At 40.8% G+C, this 21,485-nt stretch overlaps 2 protein-coding genes across 2 annotated transcripts; one reads left to right on the plus strand and one right to left on the minus strand.

The window, feature by feature from the left end:
* Window positions 1–1,455: 1,455 nt before the first annotated feature.
* On the minus strand, window positions 1,456–7,213 carry LOC101743311 (acyl-CoA Delta-9 desaturase). Its single transcript, XM_062671532.1, has 6 exons — window positions 7,113–7,213; window positions 4,054–4,384; window positions 3,838–3,968; window positions 3,554–3,759; window positions 2,777–2,962; window positions 1,456–2,124 (listed from the first exon to the last, which is right to left on the minus strand). The coding sequence occupies exons 2-6, from the start codon at window positions 4,376–4,378 to the stop codon at window positions 1,887–1,889; spliced, it is 1,086 nt and encodes a 361-aa protein (XP_062527516.1). The 5' UTR covers window positions 4,379–4,384; window positions 7,113–7,213; the 3' UTR covers window positions 1,456–1,886.
* LOC101736438 (glutamate receptor U1) lies at window positions 6,222–21,192 on the plus strand. The gene is made up of 11 exons (XM_062671608.1): window positions 6,222–6,351; window positions 8,071–8,240; window positions 8,319–8,874; window positions 14,460–14,661; window positions 16,026–16,196; window positions 16,459–16,676; window positions 17,443–17,654; window positions 18,200–18,351; window positions 19,838–19,957; window positions 20,221–20,387; window positions 20,959–21,192. Exons 1-11 carry the CDS (start codon window positions 6,222–6,224, stop codon window positions 21,057–21,059), a joined length of 2,199 nt encoding a protein of 732 aa, XP_062527592.1. The 3' UTR covers window positions 21,060–21,192.
* Window positions 21,193–21,485: the final 293 nt, after the last annotated feature.

Consider the following 21,485-nt stretch of genomic DNA (forward strand, 5'->3'; position numbering starts at 1 on the left):
CCAGGACAGGTGGGTGAGCAAAGGCTGAGCCAGGAGGGGTAGGATTTGCTAACAGCTGCCCAAAGGAGACCTAACACTCAAGAGCAGTGCTTCGCGAATGAATCTACTACCGGATCGGAATCGCGACCCGCTTAGAAGATCCGGCGAGAAACTCAGCGGGTTGATGTTTAGGTTAGGTTGAACGTCGAAGTCTTTGCTGAGGTCGACGAGTACGGCTACCGGAGTCCTTGAGCCTGCTCCTTATGCTAGATCTAAAGGCGTCTAATGCAACGGTTATTGGACCTGATGGATCCGTAAGGACGTGTCAAGGGCGTCGACGATGACTGGTTCCTGTGTAAGCAGGATTCGGGGAGTAGTCAGCGGCGACAACGGTAAGGCGATTAACATGATAATTTGTTAGTCTGTTTGTATAGGTATGTTTGTTTAATTGTATTAAAGGTAGTCGGATTTCATTTACGTAAATTTTAAAATAACAGTAGTTTATTTGTTTCGAGCATTCGAATTCTGCTATAGGACATATCTTTTTATCATTTGATCTTTTTATTTTTGTTTCTTTTCTAAAATATCTAAAATAAAAAATTAAAATCTTTTTATTTTTGACTAGCGGCCAGATCCGGCTCCGCTCGGGTCTTTAACAAAAATTTCAACGATATTTGACGTTGTTTTATTTTTTAAAATAAAAGAACATTTATTTCGGCATAACTATAATAGTCAGACATATGCTGTCGCGACACTTTTTGTAAATAATAATTGTTCTACAAAGTAGTAGTACATTATTTTATTCTATCATCAATAGTTATCGCAGGGCACGCGATGTAAAGAATATTTTAGGTAATTTTTTAATATAGTGTAGTTTTTTTTTATTACTTAGATGTGTGGACGTGCTCACAGCCCACCTGGTATTAAGTGGTTACTGGAGCCTATAGACATCCACAACGTAAATGCGCCACCCACCTTGAGATATAAGTTCTAGGTCTCAGTATAGTTACAACGGCTGCCCCACCCTTCAAACCGAAACGCATTACTGCTTCACGGCAGAAATAGGCAGGGTGGTGGTACCCACCCGCGCGGACTCACAAGAGGTCCTACCACCAGTAATTACGCAAATTATAATTTTGCGGGTTTCATTTTTATTACACGATGTTATTCCTTCACCGTGGAAATCAATCGTGAACATTTGTTGAGTACGTATTTCATTAGAAAATTTTGTACCCGCCTGAGATTCGAACACCGGTACATCGCTCAACACGAATGCACCGGACGTCTTATCCGTTAGGCCACAACGACTTCGAAAACTTCAAAACGGTGAAAGAATTTTTCAAATCGGTTCAGTAGTTTCGGGGCCTATTCAATACAAACAAACAAATAAATCTTTCCTCTTTATAAAATTAGTATATGTAGATATATCTAAAATAAAAAATAATAAGATTTTTGGTAATTAAAATGCAATTTAAATTTTAGCGTTTTATTATTTTGTTTGTGGTACGGTACATAGCTACACGCATCGACGACACGCATTTTGCTAGCAATACGCATCGCATAGCACTTGTATTTCTTAATGTTTGATTTTTGTGCAAGGAGCCCTTAAAGCGCTACATCGATGCTTATACTTCACATTGTAATGTGCACAAATTTATCCATATTAAGCCAATTCGGCATCGAATCCCGCTCATAGCATTATGAAAGTTTCACATCTCTCATTAAAGATAACTGCAAATCGATGTTCAGATAGTCTATAAAGGCAACTAGAAGTTTACGTGTATAAGCGAGATGATGTTGGGAATGGATAAATATTTTGATTCCGTGGTCGCAACCATGAGAAGGCCTAAGAAACTGATAAAAATATAGAATAATTTAATTTCACTTATGCACAGCTGTGAAGTAGATCATTCCTTGCATTCTCCCCTCTGCTTAGCAACAGCTCGGACTAATGCTGGCGATGCTTGTTTTAAGTCATATGCCCAACCTATTCTAGCGAACAGATCTAGTAAGAAAGTTGTGGTATTGTTTGGGACACCCAATTCAGCGGCTTTATAGTCCCAAGGGAAAGTGTGGTGGTAATTATGCCAACCCTCGCCCATTGCAACAATAGAGACTCCTTTGTTTTCACACGGCATTATGTACCTGAAAAATATATTCTTATTAATTCATTCGTTATGGGGTGGTTATTAACTGGAATGACGGATAATTACAAATTTTCTCTAAGTGCTTCGCAGTAGAAATAGGCAGAGCAGTGGTACCAAGACGCGTGGGATTACAAGGCCATATATAGGTATATATATACAGGTGATAAAAAACTTGTTTCTTTTAATTACAGTGTTTATCATTTACCGTGGGATTCTCTCGTTAAACCATTTTAATTACATTATTATTAAGTGACGTGGTTTAATATTTACTCATCGGCTACCATCTATTTCCCTAATTAGGTAAGATAAATATGTATCTAATTGTAACTTCTCAACAAAATTTATTATTAGAACAAACAGGCAAATGACGTCTCTAAAAGTAAGAACTTCTATGATAATTACTTTAAGTCTTTTCGATTTTGATAGAACTTAAGCTGCATCATTACATGTAGAAACAAATTAACTTCCCATGGGCGCACTGATTTCACAATGATTTTGTAAAAAAAAGCTAAGTGAGCTTTTTTTCACAAATTCTACTTCTACGCTAGATTACATTCTACGATACACACGTGCGTACGAGTACACAATTTGTGTGATTAAACATAAATTCAATTCCTCAAAAACAAATTATGTACATTCAAAAATACTACCTATCGTAAGGTTTGTTCCCCCATAGATGCGCAAAACTATTGACAGACCAAGTGAAGTGCAAGCTGAGCATATATCTCCAGAATGCTTGGGAGAGAATGGCGATATTCCACAATTCGCCCCAAGCGTAGACAGGAAGCGCCGATGGTATTATCCAACAGAATGTTATTTTGAACAAAATGAAGTATCTGCGAAAATAATTAGTTACAGATTTTTTTTAAAACAGCAGTTACGTGCAAAGCGGTCGCGAGGTTTGGTATATAGCAGTTTCATAATTTTGACACCGTAAAGTGAAGTAAAAGCGACGGACACTCAAATACTTCTTACTGGTGGTAGGATCTCTTGTGAGTCCACGCGGGTAGGTACCACCACCTTGCCTATTTCTGCCGTGAAGCAGTAATGGGTTTCGGTTTGAAGGGTGGGGCAGCCGTTGTAACTATACTTGAGATCTTGGTGGGTGGCGCATTTACGTCGTAGATGTCTATGAGATCCAGTAACCACTTAATACCAGGTGGGCTGTGAGCCCGTCCACCCATCTAAGCAATAAAAAAATAAAAAATAAAATAGCACGTATTTTTGTCGCTTAACGTTTGTCGTTGGTTAACTATGTACCTAAATTTGAAAAAACGGAAACAATAAAGTTAAATATATAGACGAGTTGCTTTTAACCTCAAAGTTGAGGAAAACGGTAGTTTGTCGAAGATTGTATTTGTTCTATACAGAACAAAGCAATACCCTTTTTCAATGATTTTAAACTAATTAATGATTTATGTACCTACTTGGTGCAGAAAATCACAACAGGGTCGTGGATGATGTCACTCATGTCAATTTTGGACCCCTGCTTCACTACGTCTGGGTGTTTTTTCATCATAAGCCATCCGATATGTGAGAAAAAAAAGCCACGATTGGCATCATGTGGGTCGGCCGAGGTTTCCGAGAATTTGTGGTGCACACGATGATCTCGAACCCATTCGTAGATTGTATTCTAAAAGGCAAGCAAATTCTTAATTATGTTTAGAAAACGTACATATGTTGTATAATATATATTAAAATGGATTAGTACTTGTCCAGCTGCTGAGTAGCAGAGTGCCAAAATTAATTGCAATGGTAGTTTCGCTTTGTATGACCGATGGCACCAGTATCGATGTGCGCCTGCTGTCACTCCAAAGCCTGCTAGCTGTCCCATGAATATTCCTAATTGAAAATAAACGTAAGATGAGTTATTTAACTGGAGTTAACATTGTAACAAAATTGCCCATTGGTCTAATTTAGTAATTACCAAATATAACAGATTGCCACATTGGTTTTTGCTTTTCATAAAATAATGTGTAAAAACCCCAAACAACTGTGACCACATGGAATGTTGTTATAAGAATAGCGTTCGTCCATCTTATGGGTGTCACGAAACCCATTCTTTTTTCCCATTTACGTATAGGAGCCAAGAAAATTGGTTCATTAAGTTTGACTTCGTCATACGGATCAACTGTATTAGTTTTTTCGAAGTTATTAGGTTTGTTTGCTTGATTGTTCGGTTTGTTTTCGATGCTGTCTTCTAGTTTTGTTAGATCGCTGTACGGTGTATCCACAATATTTAAAGGTGCCATTGTATTCTGTGAATGATTAATAAATGATTAATAGTCATAAATAAACTAAATTGAAAAAAGTTACATTGTAACAAATCTATATTAAAAGTCATACTATTGTAATTATTTTTTGCTCTGTATTCTACTAGCAACGTTCATAGCCTGAAAGGTTATGGCACGTAAGAAAAGGCACTAGTAAAGCAACTAAGGGGCGCGCGAGGTATATGAGACTGGATAATCCGCGCGCCCAAGGACGGTATTTAGGACGCTACTCACTCCCCTGCACTTTCGCCCAAGCGTCAACCTCAAAATTAGAACCTGGGCGAGGTAAGGCGCGCTAAGGCACTTCAAGGACGCACGGCCAACTGAGTCTTCGAGGCGAAACGAAGGTCGTGTCGGTGCGGCGGTCCAGGTTGTGCCGCTGGTGTCCTAGAATAGCTCGCTGGGTCGGAAGCAGTCAGTCTCCTGCAGCCCTCGGTTTGACGACGACAGATCGGTGTAGAGAGGGAAGAGCTCTTTTTCTCTCGTTCCGCCGCCTTCTTCTGAGAGATGGTAGATTCGCTGAAGTAGAGCATCCCCTTCCAGGACGCGTCGCTACCGAGCATCGTAGTCACGACGGTCGGTAGTGACAGGCCCTGTCCTATGACTGCGACGAGGGCGGCACGCTGCTTCGCCGAGGCAGTACAGCACGTGAGAGTGTGTTTCGTGGTGCCTTCATCGTCGCGGTTATCGCAATGGTGGCTTTGTGCCGCCGGTTCCCTCCTGGGGAGACGGTGCAGGTACCGCCCCAAACAACCATGACCGGTGACCATACTAGGTCGCTGCCGTCTGCTCAAGATTTTCTTTTTAAAGTTCGTTTGCAGAGGTACAGCGATGGGAAACCATCGAAGAGAGGAGCTCGTTTCAGATCTTCATATCTACGAATCTCTGCTCTTTCTGGAGCTAGTTTTAGCAAATTCGTCAGGCTGTGCCTCGTGAGCTCGCCTACACGTTTGGTGAAGCTGGTATTTCCCCTCGAGGTTACCAACATATGTAGGCATTAAAAAAAAGATCTTTATAAAACACGACAAACATTACTTATCGATATGCATGGTAGAATTCAAACTATTTTATTATATTTTGTTCTGTTGTATACTTTAGACATTTTTAAACGCTGTTTTGCTGTAGTTTTGCCTCATGCGTTGCGTATGCTCTGTAGCTAGTTTGGATGCGGTTGAACAAGACTTTAGAACAATTGGCAGCTAGATCTAGAGAGAAAGCCAATCAAAGATCCCACTGGACTTACTCTCTTAGGACAAGGACTACCAGCGCACTTCTTGTGATGATGGTGATGATGAACATATTTTTGCTACGATAATTTAGAAGGTTAGGACCGAGATATAATTGTTTTGAGTATATCAAGTTTGCCTATTGACTATAATATTATATTATTACTATGTTTAATATGGTTTACCTATATATAAACAAACGAGTTGTCATTCTAAATAATCATAAATTTATCATGAAGATTTGTCAAAATAATTCTGACCATTTTACGAGTTACCTAATATATATTCAAAACGTGAGTATTAAGTTATTGTGGTCCTGTCATATTATGTCTTCGATAGAAATGAAATATTGATATTACACTAGTCATTAATTAACATTGTCAAGTATTGAAGTCGAGAAAGATTTATGAACCGAAGTTTTGATTAATAACTTAAGTAAAAAATAGTAGTAATAATACTCGTAGTTCTCTTAGTGTCGTCGGTATCGCTTGTGTACCTTTATGATAGAGTTAAACTAAATTTTACATAGGATTTACATATTCCTATTTTTACGTGACATTAAAATGAAAAAGCTTATTGTAATTTTTTATATGTCAATGACAGCTAAGGATTATGTGAATGCTTATTGTCCTTCAGAAGTTTTAAGGACTATGCCGTTTATGATCGAATTCGGTTTGTGGCGAGGTTGGCATCAAACGCTAATTTACACACCCGAGATTGAGAAAGGCGAGTATTTACTAGCGAATAATGTAGATTTTTTAAGTTTTAAATTACGTTCAGGGATGTTTATGTATTATATATGTAAAAAGTGAAGTGTAATACCGCACTTTTATTTATCACACATTATTCACGTCTATTTATCTATATCACAATTATTACTTCTCAAAAAAATAGAAGCGAGAATTTGTAAGCATTCGTGAATTAAAAAAAAATTAGATTAAATCTCAAAATCAACTAATTTTCAAAATAATATTCAAGATAATAAAACGATTATAAAATAAAATTTTATGATTGTTTTTATTGTAAAATAAATAAATCTTACCTTCAAAATAAATACATTTAAAACACAAAATGTCTCTTGCATCAGAACGTGTTAGACTTTCGCTTACGATATTATTAAGAACAGTGCGTCACTTCTGCATAAGCAAAAGATTGAAACAACACGTCTTACTGATGGACTACGTGTTTCAGAAACTCACAAATTCACCTTTCTTTCTTTAATTGATCACGTACGCGATTTTAGAAGTCGAATGTTGTTAAATTGAATGCATTATCGGCGATTATATTTTAAAGGTAATGTAGTTCAGTTTCATGTAAACATATTATCTTGCGTTAAACTTTTCCGATTCGAATTAAATTAAATACACAATAATTTATACAAAAATTCGTGATAGTTGCTATTACTCGTAAAAAAAGCTTAGGTATATTTAATCTATATAACCTATTTAAAATGTTTACTTAATATTTTAAGTATAACAAAATATTACATGTCTGTTTGTGAGTACAATCGGGCTCCGGTCAGTAACGTAGTGCTCGTACGAAACTTGCAAAATATAATAAATACGTGTATATATAATATTTACAATATATACGTATATACTCTTAGTATTCGGTAACTAAATAAAATAATCAACGTGCTCCAAGAACGTGACTCGGAGATCTGTGTGATTTTTTTAAATTACATATGTACATTGTTTATATTTGTGGTTGTACGCATCCAAAATAATTAAAGAGAAGTAGAATTGCAGAAATGCGTTATGCATAGAACTGAATTATCAAGATGGGCGGCATCATTCACGTGGTTGATGTTTATCCTTCAGAGACCACTTAGCAGCAGATGGAGCGTGATGTCGTCCATTCATCTTAGCAAAAAAAAAAGAAACAATATTATTAAAATAAAATAAAAGATGTAATAATATTCGTAAGTCAGTCATCAAAATATATAATAATTTATATTATATGTATTTTGATTTTATTTTTATGTTTTATTATAATTTAATTTCATACGGAACCTATAAAACAATCTCAATCTGAATTCCATTGTTAAATTCTGTAATTAACGTTGTTGTGAGGTGATTACATACATTTTTGTCATGGAATTTGCCGAGACAAGTATTTTCTTAGTAATTAAACAAATAAATACATAGCATATATAAAATGTATATACAAGCAATTGTATTGCTATAATATAATTGTTTTCTGTTAAAAACGGGGCATCTTGTTTTAAGTTTTAAAGCACATATTGAAGACATTTGGTGGCTAGCTTGGAAGCAATATACTGTAATTCTTAGTTAGGGGGGACGATGGTGTTTCATTGCTTGTTTGGTTTAGCTTAATAAAAAAATCATACAGGAGGAAGAATCCTCATCAATCATACACACCATGAAGGAGGAACAGTGATCCGGTCAGCCTTTTTATGTTCTTACATGTTTTCATTGTATTCAGATTGTAACTGGGCAGTGTCACGACTCATCAAATGCTTTAGCGTAAACGGAATAGCTACAGCCAAAGAACCTACAATTAAACCTACGTTCGTTTCAAAATTGGCTATTATTATACTGATGCCGGGTAAGAAACAGAATGTTTCATTGGAATTGGCTAATGTTATCAAGAAGGTAACATACATTTTTAATTTGTTTTAAATGTTTCCGATTTATTTTATTTTATTCACTCGTATTTGTATTTGTTTACAGCTTCAAGAGTTTCAAATGGATAGGTTATCTACTGATTGGCTAATTACAGCGAGGTCTTTTTTAGACTATAAGTATATTAATAGCATTTTAAACTCAACTTCTATTAGATTTGACCAGACTATAATTGTTTCTTACCCTCATGGAATTGATAAAACCGGTGCAAATGTTTGTTCCGAAAATTTTAGATACAACAAAAAATACGAAGCAGAGAAACGATTTGATAAGATTCCATATAAGAGGCGTTTTTACTCAGAATGTCAAAACAGTAAATCGGAATTCGAAAGAAGCTATTATAAGTCAACATTGCGATTCAAGAATTTAATCAGAGACAAAAGTTACAACAGGGATTCTAGCCCGATGCCTTTGAATAAATCAGGATTAAAATTTAACTTTTCAAGGAATTTTGATATGATTAACATAAGTCAGTTTTCGTTAAAGAGGCATTTCCAAGAATGGAAAGAAATAAACAACTATAGAACTAACGTCACAGGAAATGTTCTTGTGACACAGTATTTCAAAGTACGTTTAAATTCAACATTATACGTCTCCTTTCTTGGTAAGTTTCGTTAACTATAATGCTTGTGAATTCGTACCTATCGTATAATATTATTCTTTATGATTGAAAGTTTACTGGTGGCCCGAAGGCCTTTCCAGTTTCACCAGGACAGGTGGGCGAGCAAAGGCTCAGCCAAGAGGGGTGGGATTTGCTAACAACTGCCCGAGCGCCTCCGAAGGAGACCTAACAACTCAAGAGCAATTGTTTCGCGAATGAATCTACTACCGGATCGGAATCGCGACCCGCTGAGAAGATCCGGCGAGAAACTCAGCGGGCTGATGCATGGGTTAGGTTGCACGTCGACCTCTTTGTCGAGTTCGACGAGTACGGTTACCGGGGTCCCTAAGCCTGCCCCTAGTATTAGAGCTGAAGGCATCTAATGCAAAGGTTATTGGATCTGATGGATCCGTAAGGACGTGTCTAGGGCGTCGACGGTGACTGGCTCCTGCATGATCAGGATTCGGGGAGTAGTCAGCGGCGGCAACGATAAGGCGATTATCATGACGCATAGCCTTATCGAAGTATCGTTCCGACGCTGACTTCATGTATTTCCGAATTGATTCGAGGCCCAGGTCGTCGTGTAGGTCAACGTTCCTCACGAACCACGGAGCCCCGACAGCTAACCTGCAAAAGCGGGATTGTAGGGATTGGAGGGTGTCTATGTGTGTGCGGGCCGCGTGAGCGAACACCACACTCGCGTAAGTCATGACGGGCCTTATGCAAGTTTTGTAAAGTGTCACCTTGTTCCGAAGGGACATTTTACTCCGCTTACAGATCATGGGGTAGAGTCTACCGAGAATAAACGCGGCACGGTCACGGACTGATTTTATATGCGGGCGGAATGTCATCGATGCATCCAGGGTAACGCCCAGGTACTTGACCTTCCTGGCCCAGGGTATGGGTTGTCTAAAGAGAGTAATCGGGGGTGTGAGATTCCTCCTCCTAATCCGGGAGGAAATCCGTGTGGAGCTTCCCCTCTGAAATAGCACCGCAGTACTTTTCGCTGGGTTGATGTCTATGCGCCATTTTCGGAACCACTGTCCTAGGGCTAGGGCTGCGCTCTGAAGCTTCTTCGCGATTAGGGACTTATTTCTACTAGAATAGTAAACAGTCGTGTCGTCGGCGAATAAAGCTAAATGGGTCGGCGGCGACCGGGGAATATCGTTGACGAATAAGCTAAATAGGAGGGGTGAGAGGACAGAGCCTTGCGGGACTCCAGCTGTGAGAGGTCGTGGGGAGGAGCGGGTTCCCTCGACTCGATATCGAAAAGAGCGGTTCGACAAGAAGTCCCGTATGATGAGCACGAGACTATCCGGCACGCCCATGTTGAATAGTTTGAAAATCAAACCATTGTGCCAGACTTTGTCGAACGCTTTTGCGACGTCGAAGAAGAGAGCTCCCGTGTATAACGGTTTTGGTCGATTAAGCCCCACAAGAATGTGCTCCGTGAGGCGGTGCACCTGTTGAACGCATGAGTGATTTGTACGGAATCCGAATTGTTCATCGATAAGAATGCCCTTGGATGAGACGAAGTCTCTGAGGCGTTTGTAGAGCAGACGCTCATACAGTTTGCCTAGAGACATGAGGAGGCTAATCGGGCGGTAGCTCGTCGGATGATTTTTTGGTTTACCGGGTTTATGTATGCCGATAACGTCCGCTTCTTTCCACACCGCGGGAAAGATACAGTTCGCCATAGCGGCATTGAAAATAGATGCCAACATCACGATGAGTTGGACGGGTAGAAGTTTAATAACGCGGTTGGATATACCGTCGGAACCGGGAGCCTTGCGAGGACGTAGGTCTTTGATCAAGTCTTTAACTTCCATCGGGGTGACGGGTGGTAACGCATCAGAGGGTGGCAAGGAGGCTCTGCGTTCTACCTCACTGTCTACTAATTCTACATGAACAGGGTCCACGGATTGAGTGCTGGGCGTGCACTGGGTTTGCAATGTATCGGCCAGCAGCTCTGCTTTTTCGTCATCATCGAACGCCGCGAGTCGGCCTGAGGGGCCTACGAGGGGGGGCATAGTTACTACCGTATCCGATTTGAGAGTACGAGCTAAGCGGTAGTAAGACCTTTGAGAGGGCGCGAGTCCTTCTAAGAAATCAGACCATCTGGCATCTCGGACTTCGGTGATGCGAGACTTTACGTCGCGTTGTAGGGCACGCATTCGAATACGATTTTCCGCGGTAGGATACCTATCGTACGCACGGATCGAGGCGTTCTTAGCTCTAAGGAGTTCCCTAATATCGTCGGGCAATTTGAAGCGGTGAAGGAAGTCCTCCGCTACAACTTGCTTCGATGACCTATCTAATGTCGAGGTGATGTGTGACGTTACGATGTCTATGGCTTCAGCGGTATCCTGAGGAGACGGGATAGAGTCCGGACTAAACGGAAGCGATGGTGGATCAGATTCAGCCAGGCTGATGCCCAGCGTGTGCCAATCCACCACAGTCCTCGTGACGGGAACGGAATCGGGAGCGCGACCGAGCTTCATAACGACGGGACGGTGGTCTGAATCTAACTCTGAAACTACTTCGATCGAGTGTAAGCGCAGAGTTACGTTTTTTAATAACGCTATGTCGAGTATATCCGGGCGATGCGCGATATTTAGCGGGTAGTGAGTCGGGGTTAGCGGAGCGACGATATCGAAGGCGAGATCATCGACTAACGCGTCAAGCCGCCTGCCATTCGGGGTTGTGGTGTGTGAGTTCCACCTGATGTGTTTACAATTTAGGTCGCCCGCCAGAATGACAGAGCTCCCCATACCGAGCAGCGCCTCGATATCACTGCTTAGAACGATCTTATCCGGTGGAAGATAAACGGACGCGATAACGATCGGCGCGTGTCCCGTCAGTGAGATTCGGCACACTGATGCTTCGATATTAGCGAGCGCGGGAGGATCGAGCGGGACGCAATGCAGGGCTCTTCTATAGTAAATGACGGTACCACCACCACGGGCAGAGAGCCTGTCGTTCCTGACCATGTTATAGTTCGCGATTTTAGGGTCACGGCGCGCGGGCTTAAGTAGGGTCTCCTGCACTAAAAAGATATCAATTTGGTGGTCACGCAAAAAGTCAGAAACCTGATCACGTTGATTTGCGAGACCGTAAGCGTTAAAAAATCCTATCGTTACGGATAGGGGCTTTATTCTACTTATATACGCCATTGATTACCGGCGGAGTGAGGGGAGGACGTACGTATTTAATGACGCGTATACGTCGGCGTATTCCTGCACAACGGCGATAAAGTGTTGTGCAGTGGAGGCAGCGCGAATGGCGTCGCCCAAAGCGTTAACGCGCTCAAAGTTGATCGACTGAAAGAAGTCGATCGCTAAAGCGAGATTGTCGGACGCGGTCGGAGGGCAAGTCGCGGGAGAGGGACGAGTCGCGGGGGCGGGACGAATCGCGGAGGAGGGAGTTGTAGCCGTGTTCGTGTACGGCAGCGGTTTTGCCCAGGCCGAGACACTGGGCACCGCCGCCGGAACGAACGCTGGCTTAGCCTGCGTCGCAGAGGGTGCCGAGGCTTTGATGTCTGGGCCGGAAGCTCGGAGGCGGTTTTGGCGGGCGACGCGGCGATTTATTTTAGGGGCTCGGGGGCAACCACGGTAATTCGCGGGGTGACCCTGTGTTCGACACAGGACGCAGCTAGGCGGTTCCGTCGCGGTTTTTTGGTCGCGAGCGCAAAGGGCCGTGGCGTGATCGCCCAAACACTTAACACATCGGGGGCGCGCGTGACAGTTACGGGAAGAGTGCCCGTACAATTGACAGTTATGGCACTGGCTAGGAGTGCCTTTTTTATGGGGGGCTTCGACAGCGATACCAGAGAGCCTACAGACGGTCTGTGTGTTAAAGATTTTCTTACCCTCGGGGGTAGGCTGGAGAGCGACTAGAACCATATTATATGGCTCCCTACCGCGACCGGTGTGCATACGGTGCACAGAATTCACTGGTAGGCCTTGTTCTAACAGGTCGGCTTTTACGAGCTCTACATCTAACTCTTTAGGGATTCCGCGTATTACAACGCGGAGTTCGCGCTCCTCCTGGAGCGTATACGTATGGAAACTTATACGCTCCTTACGGAGGTAAGAAGAGAGGGCCCTATGGTCGTCGGGTGTTTGAACCTTAATTTGAATGCCGTTCGCGAGGTTACGGGCATTCGTGAAATTTATATTTTTGGCCTTAAGGGCCAGGCAAACTCGATCCCAAGCTGCCTTCTCCTGAAGGATAACCGGAGGAGGGGTCTGGGTTTTATTTTGTGCCACCGGACGCGGCGACGGAGTGGCACGGGCTGGGGGCGCAACGGGAGTCTGAGGGCGGGGGCGCGACGCGTTCACGGCTTTGCTAATTTTAGCGGCCGCGGGAGCTCGAGACTCCGCGGCACGCTTCTTACCCTTCTGTACCAGGGTGAATCCATCCGTCGATGAGGCGGGGGCGAGGTCGACCTCCATGTCCGAGTCAGAGTCGGAGCACGAGGAGGCGGGTGCAGGCGACTTACGAGCAAGTGTAGGTGTTTTAGAGGGCGCGACGGAGGCCGCGGATGATCGCTCAGCTGAAACGATGGTCACGGCGGACGACGCAGCAGCTTTTCTCGCCAGTATAGGCGACACGGGAGCGGCAGGCACGACAGAGGCTGCGGTGCTCAATGCAGAAGCTCTGCACGCAGGTACAGGCGACGCAGGAGCAGCGAGCGCGGCGGAGTCCTCGAGAGGGCTCGCAGTGTGATTGGCCTTGAAGGCCAAAAACTCCGAGGCGAGCTGTGGGTGGCGAAGTCGGAGGAATTCCGCGAATACAGCGTCCATGATCGCTGAGTACCCAGGTGGGGCGGCCCCGGGTCTTGAAAACACTCGCCTTGCGGCGAGGCCCCAATTTCTCGGACCTGAGCGGTTCTATTGAACACAGGTGGCAATGCGGCGCGATTACTACAGGACAAAGAAAAAGCACAACAAAACAGAAATTACGAAAAGAAACAAAACAAATAAATACTTGCAGGAAACCACTTTGTCGGCAGATGTACCACGAACACAGAAACAACAAAAGGAAACAAAACAAATAAAAACTTCCAGAAAGAGCACTTAGTCGGCAGATGTACCACAAACACAGGCCGCGCGAACAATGGCCGGGCTAACAAAAGCCGGGCGAACAAAGACCGGGCGATCGAGTGGACGATGAGCACGTCCGCACGTGACGGGTGCCTCTATCGGAATGATAATATTATTGAGCAGTTACTCGGTGCTACAGTTATTGACCCTGACTGCTGGGCCGAGGATCGTGGGTTGGATACCAACAGGTTTGTCTACTTTGTCTGGTTGTTTAATATATGTGTTTATTTAAACGTATATGAGTATTATATTTTTATCATTACCTGTTCTCATAGCACAGAGAATACTAATTTTGGGCCAGATGACCGTATGTGATTTGTTCGCGATAATTACTATTGTTACAGTCAATACTTTCCATGTATTGAAAACTTTCTTGTGTTTATTTTGTATTATAAAAAAAAATGGCCTCAATGAGTTCAATCCGTTGAGAATTTTTGTTATAATCTTTACTAACAAAAGTAAAATTGTAAAATGTTGTCATAGGTTCCTGGAATCCTGAAAATTCAATGTCGTATGTGGAAGTCCCGTACCCAGTGGAAGCACGCAATTTTTTAGGCGAAAACTTAATAGTTGGTAGATGTAATACAAGTGGGGATGGCACACAGTCGTTAGACGACGATCGACAATCAGCTACAGCTTTGTTGGATGATTTACTTTACTTTTTAGCTGTGCGTTTGAACTCTACGTAAGATATGATTTATTTCTTAAACATACCCACATTCTAATAATTGAATTTTAAACTAAAATCTAAAAACAATTATGATGCTAATGCGTTATAATTTGTTTATATTGGACTCCAAAATAATTTTTGGGAACTAGATGATTAGTATACCTAAATACATGAAATGAATTTAAGAAGTTTTCGTTAAAATATGTCTGTTTTTTTGTTTTTTATGGAAAGACGTCTTGTGAGTCCGCACGGGCATGTACCACCGCCTTACTTATTTGAAACAGTAGTGGGGTAGCCGTTGTACAGTAACAACTGAGACCTTAGAACTCATGTTTCAAGGTGGGTGGCGGCATTTCTGTTGTTGGTGTTTCTGGGTTCCGGTAACCACTTAACATCAGGTGGACCGTGAGCTCCATTCGACCCATTTAAGCAATAAAAAACACGATTTTCACGATATGATAACAAAATCGTGCGCTACAATGAAAATCGCAAAATTTTAGCTTTACCCTAGTGAGGCACGTGAAATGGTGAGCCGGCGCAATTTCTTAAGTTGGAATTACAAAAATATGTGTCTATAATCTGAATCTCGGAAACGGCTCCAACCATTTTCATATAATTTAGTATACAAGGGATTTCGGGGGCGATAAATCGATCTAGCTACGATTTATTTTCAGAAAAATTTCAGAAGAATTTTGAAGTCGTCGTGGCCTAAAGGATAAGACGTCCGGTGCATTCGTATGTAGCGATGCACCGGTGTTCGAATCCCGCAGGCGGGTACCAATTTTTCTAATGAAATACGTACTCAACAAATTTAATGTTCACGATTGACTTCCACGGTGAAGGAATAACACCGTGCAATAAAAATCAAACCCGCAAAATTATAATTTGCGTAATTACTGGTGGTAGGACCTCTTGTGAGTCCGCACGGGTAGGTACCATCGCCCCGCCTATTTCTGCCGTGAAGCAGTAATGCGTTTCGGTTTGAAGGGTGGGGCAGCCGTTGTGACTATACTGAGACCTTAGAACTATATCTCAAGGTGTGTGGCGCATTTACGTTGTAGATGTCTATGGGCTCCAGTAACCACTTAACACCAGGTGGGCTGTGAGCTCGTCAACACATCTAAGCAATAAAAAAAAGAAAAAAGAAAATGTTGTTTTGTTCATGTTTTCAATAATCAACTTTACCCGACATCTATTGGCGAATAATAATACTATTTTTCTTAATTGAGGGCAACTAACCGCTTTAAAGACACAACAAGATGGCGTTACCAAAAAAAAAAATCATCTCTAGTCAAGTCATCATCTAGTAATTAATATGTATAAACAGCATGACGTACCTAGGTATATTTAAATAGATATTATGTTATTTTATCGGTTAGAACTGTTTCAAGACACTTCAATAAGCTCGGTTTTCGAAACTACGAGGGAACATGGTCTGGATTGCTTGGGGCGCTTTTGGAAAATTCAGTAGACATGGCTCTGGAACCAGTGACGGCGCGTTCTGGTCGTCAACAAGATATGGACTTCGTTTTCCCAATTGCTGAGACAATGTGAGTATTATTCCCGACATATCTGACATGAGGAGCTTAAATTGGATGTATTGATAATGCTGTTCTTTAATCGTGAAGGTTATTCGTGAACGTCAGGTTCCTAAAAAAATGGAATCTGATTAACGAGGGGTCGCTTGCGAAAATATTCTCATATTGTCTTATTACAAAAGCTTTATTTTTAAACGCTTCATAAATTACAATAAACGTAAAAGTATTTTTGAAGACTATATAAATAGAGACAAGAAAACAAAATCATTTGCAGGTGTAACATCTACATACGTCATCAGGAGACATCAACGGTTCGAGATATATTCTTAGCGCCGTTCAGTGCTCGTCTCTTAGCCTGCGTACTAGCGGTAGCTTTCATAGCATCACTCGCGGTTGTAACTATCAGCCGAGTAACGCCGCAATGCGTTAGTACTCGGAGAATTGGCTATATCGAGGCCTTGGTTTGGTCTACGGGGATACTCTGCCAACAAGGTACCTGTATAATTTGTGTAATTCTTGCAACTAAATAATTAGCGTTTTTTTACGCCGGCACATGAACATTTCGTGTTCTATCTCAGCAAAGGATAGAACGCTAATTGGGTGGAAAAACAGCGGAGGGTTGTTTTAATTAGGGTTCCACAGCCGGTGCAACCCCAACTTTTGCCGTTGTTTTCTGTAGTCATTGGTTCATGTGATTTCACTGCAATACAAACAAACGCCTGGTAGTAGCTTTCTTTGAAGGAACTCAATGTTTAAGTGCAGAGTAATGCATCGTACCGCCATAGGAGCAATATATTCGAAGCCCGTCACATTCGACTACAGGAAGGTATCTCAAGATCTATCACTGATGGCAACCTACCGTGTATCTTGTCCTGTGTTCCCGTATGGGCAACTACCACCAGCCGTGAAGTAGTAATGCGTTTCGGTTAGAAGGCTATCCAGCCGTTGTCCCATGCAACTTCAATTCTTCACCTCTTAGATAAAATTCATGTTTCAAAGTGGGTGACGGCATTTACGTTGTTGATGTCTATGAGCTCCAGTAACTACTTAGGTAACTACTACTAAGTGGTTACTAAACACCGCGTGGGACGTGAGCTCATCCACCCAACTAACCAATAAAAATGTCTGGTTCAGCCAGTAGTAGTGAAAGTTACTGTAAATCAATAATATGTTAGGCGTTTTCGTTGTATTCAAGGGAACTAGTAGCTTTTTTAAATAATGCCATTAATTATTAACATTATATTTGTTCGTTGTGCAGGCGGTTCGTGGACTCCTCAGAGCCCAGCGGCCAGTATAATCCTCATCGTTTGTTTATTTTTTGCTGTAATCACATATAATGCTTACGCAGCATTTATAACTTCTGTACTGTCAGTGCGAGTCGCCAGTGTTGATACTGTGGCTGCTGTTTTACAATCTCCTACTATTAAAATCGGATATATAAGGAACGGAGCTGATCAAATGTATCTCATGGTAGGTATGCTGTCAAGTAATAAATAAATAAAAAAAACACGTCGGGCACTCGGGGACTGCCGCGGTGAAGCTATTGCATAACATTTTTTATCAACTTATGCAATTATAATTAGACAAATTATTGTCTTATATAATTAGATAAATTATTAAATTTAATATTAAAACAATAATAAAATAAAACCACGCTATATGTATAAACATTAACAAAAGCAAAACATGAACTCTGTCCCATTCAAACTCATAAGCTAGACCGCGCGAGTGAGAGATGGGCAGACTTTTCATGATGCACATGCAGTGCGACGTTACGCCACGCGCTTATTCACAAACAGTACACAAGCGCAACGTGTGAATGTGTTGAACGCGAACTACATGGTAGGCGGAGTGAGGGGTGTTAGATTTTATTTTCGTTACGGAATTTCTTGCCCAAAGCCGCTCAAAGCCCGCGATAAAAGTTATATAGTAGCTTAAAAATAATGGTTTTTGTTCATTGTTTTATCTTATTTTCTTATAAATCTTTATTTTTTTATTTCCATTTCATGTTTCAGTCTACGAAAGATACGCAGTTAAATGCATTCTATATTCGTGGTTACTCTGACTCTGAAAATTTGGTGTCATCAGCAGCGGAAGGTCTCGCTCGTGCGGCCAGTCAGGATTATGCATTTTTTGCTGAACAAAGAGCAGCGAGGTCTACACTAAGGCAAGCTGTTCAGTGAATACTAGAAAGTGGATGCGCGTATTCTTTTATGCAATATATTTTGCTTGTAGAAAGTCTAAGGGCTTGCACGGATCGGTATACTACAAGGGTATAGCAGGGATGAGGACTATCCTATTGTTTCCTCAATTCACTCATACGTTCTGTTTGAAGTGTGTAATTTTTATTTTTTTACTTTTTCCTTCCTATGCTGATAGCCTTGAGAGGCCTAGAGAAGCTTCTCCTTGACGTGTAGGTGAGCTCACGGGGCTCAAACCAGGAGTGTTGCTAACACTGGCTCTAGCAAGAGCGTGTGTAATGAAATAGATGTTATCATATTGCAATAGAGCCCTTTCATGTTTCAAGGTGAATGCCACCATGCCTTTCCAATTGCACCCCACTGAGCACGATCCTCGGCTTCTATCATTCAGATTTTCCGGCTACCCTGCATAGATCGTCACTCCAACGAGTCTGAGGGCGCCCTGCACTACGTTTGCCAATTCGCGGTCTCCACTCAAGAACACGTTTACTTCAACGATTCTCCGGCGAATATGGCCAGCCCATTGCCACTTCAGCTTACTAATCTAAACCTTCCAATTATGTGTTTTTATTACAATGAAACCTGTTTGGGAGTTTATTTATCTATTTAATAGTTTATCTGTATAATGTAGAATTGGGATCGTTGGGCATAAAATAAAACTGATTCACTGTATTGTTGTTTTTTTCTTCTCATACTAAATTTTCCCTGTTAATATAATTAGAAATTAAGTAACACCTTTTTTTTACACATCACTTACTCAATCTTCACCGCCATCTTACTTTTTATTTTATTGTTTTTCTTTTCTTACCATTTACTTTCATTCATACCTTAACGCTTCGTTCCACCCTTTTTTTACACGATTCATTTTTATACATCCTACAATCGTTTATTTTGAATATACGGCTTAAAACGCAGGCTGATTAAATGATAATAATATGAAAATAATTCTGAACTCGTTACAGCTGAAGTTTGCCGTTATAATTAATTTAAAACTAATTTTACTTCAATACTTTTAGGCAGATCCAACACGGATTAAGGAAGTTGCGAAGATCACTTGAACTTTTTTTTTAGGCCAGAATGAAATCTCCTCAGCTACGACCTATGGTGAGGGGTGGTTGGAGTGGCATGTTAGAGTTGAATTGACTAAGCTCGCTTGTTGTTTGACAGCCCATGTCCGAGCCTCGGATGAGGTAGAACTCATGCAAGGCATTTCGCGCGTAGCGTATTTATCCTTGCCACCCTGCCCCTGCATTGACCATATAAATATTTTTTTCCTGGTTATCTATGATCAACAAACAGGTGTTCTAGTTTACACTAGTTTTGTCTCGTATTCGAAAAAAAAACAGTTTCCTTCTAGATCATTAATTTGTAAAACACTAAATTATATTTTTCTAGTTACAACCTAAATTTTCAGCTATTGAAACCACTTTAAAATATTTAACTATTGACTAGATCACTGAGCCAAGCCCGCGGTCGTTGCGCCATCCGTGAGCTGCCAGTCTACACAACCAGAGCTAGTCTCGCGTTCCCTTTACCCCAATATTCGCCTTATGCTAGACTGACTTTAGTAAGGTAACAAATATTCCATATACTTTTATACACATTTACAATAACGCGGGTTATGAAGTCTGATCGAGCACGCCTCAAAACAAATTTGCTTGACCACAACTCACTTTGTAATCTGAAAGTCATTCGGTTTTATTTATACCGCGAATGTAGTTTTAATTTTGTTAACTTAATTTATTTGACGAATACGTAATGCATTTATATAGTGTCTGTGGCAGTGTTTGCAATTCTTTTTTTGTTAATAGTTAACTAACGCGGACATATTTCAGTCTTCTTCAGCTTCGTAGCGGAGGAATCTTGGCTCGGTTAGAAGCTGCATTAGTTCCTGAAATGCCACAGTGTACGTTGCCAGCAGGATTTGCTTCAGCTCGTGCCATTGATGTGCGATCAGCTCTAATTTTACTGGCATGTGGACTTGTTACAGCAGCGTTTATGGGTAAGATTTTGTATTCTAATTAGAGTTGTATATGTTATAAATATTTATTTATTTTACTTTAATTTCTTGAAAGAAAGGGTTAGAAAATATTCTGCCCCTATTCTAAATGCTGACCAATAATTTAAGCAGATGATTTATTATAAGTTACAAGAACACGTCGTCAATCAATCATTCTGGATATTAAGGTCAGAGTTTAGATTGATTCAGTAGGTCATTCATTCTGCCTTTATAAACATATCAATTTCACATCAAATACATCAAAGGCTTAAGGCAAATAATATGCGGAATTGATCTATAGATGCAGAAATGTATGGTATCAAAAGGGAAAGAGAAAATAAGATACCTGATTTTTACATGGCCAAATTGAGCATGCGAATAAAATTTGTACGTTATAGATAAGTTTAAAGAGGTGATGCGTGATTAATGGCTATGCATGCTCTTATTCTCTTGCACCTTTCAAGTATTGGATGAGTAAGCACATTAGCGGCTTAATAATGGAAAAACGTTTTCAATGTACATAATTATGAGTGAAATATAATTCGTATAATTATTATCGTTTTATTTATTTTAGGTGTAGCAGAATACTCTTGGAAGAATCGACAACAGCAAATAAAGTTACTGCATAAATGGTACAAGAGATTTTTAAATTTCTTTTTCAGTTCCAATAATTGACCGTTTTGTCTAAAGAATCTAATACTAGACACAGTATATAATAATTTTAATATAAATGTAGAGATCTCATGCGATAAAATGTAGTAAAATTAGGTCACAGTCACAATGGTAAAATATACTTTGTTTGGTATGATTACTAGTTTTATTTTTATTGAACACTAAACTAAAACATTAAGTTGTCACGTTGTTTTCATCACGTCAGTGAAAAAAGAGCGGCTTGTACAATGTTGTATTTTTTGTGTGTAATGCAAAAAGTTGAACACAGTGCTATTTTTCAACAGTTTTTTAAGAAATGTGGTAGCATAAAATTAATTTGATAAATCGAACTAGTGCTAAGTTCTTCTATTTTCCATAGAGGTTAAAATGAAAACGCGTATATGATATATATAATAAAACTTAGATCTTAAATACAAATATTTTTTAAGT

This window comes from Bombyx mori, chromosome 12, assembly GCF_030269925.1.
Source record: "Bombyx mori chromosome 12, ASM3026992v2".
Lineage (NCBI taxonomy): Eukaryota > Metazoa > Arthropoda > Insecta > Lepidoptera > Bombycidae > Bombyx > Bombyx mori.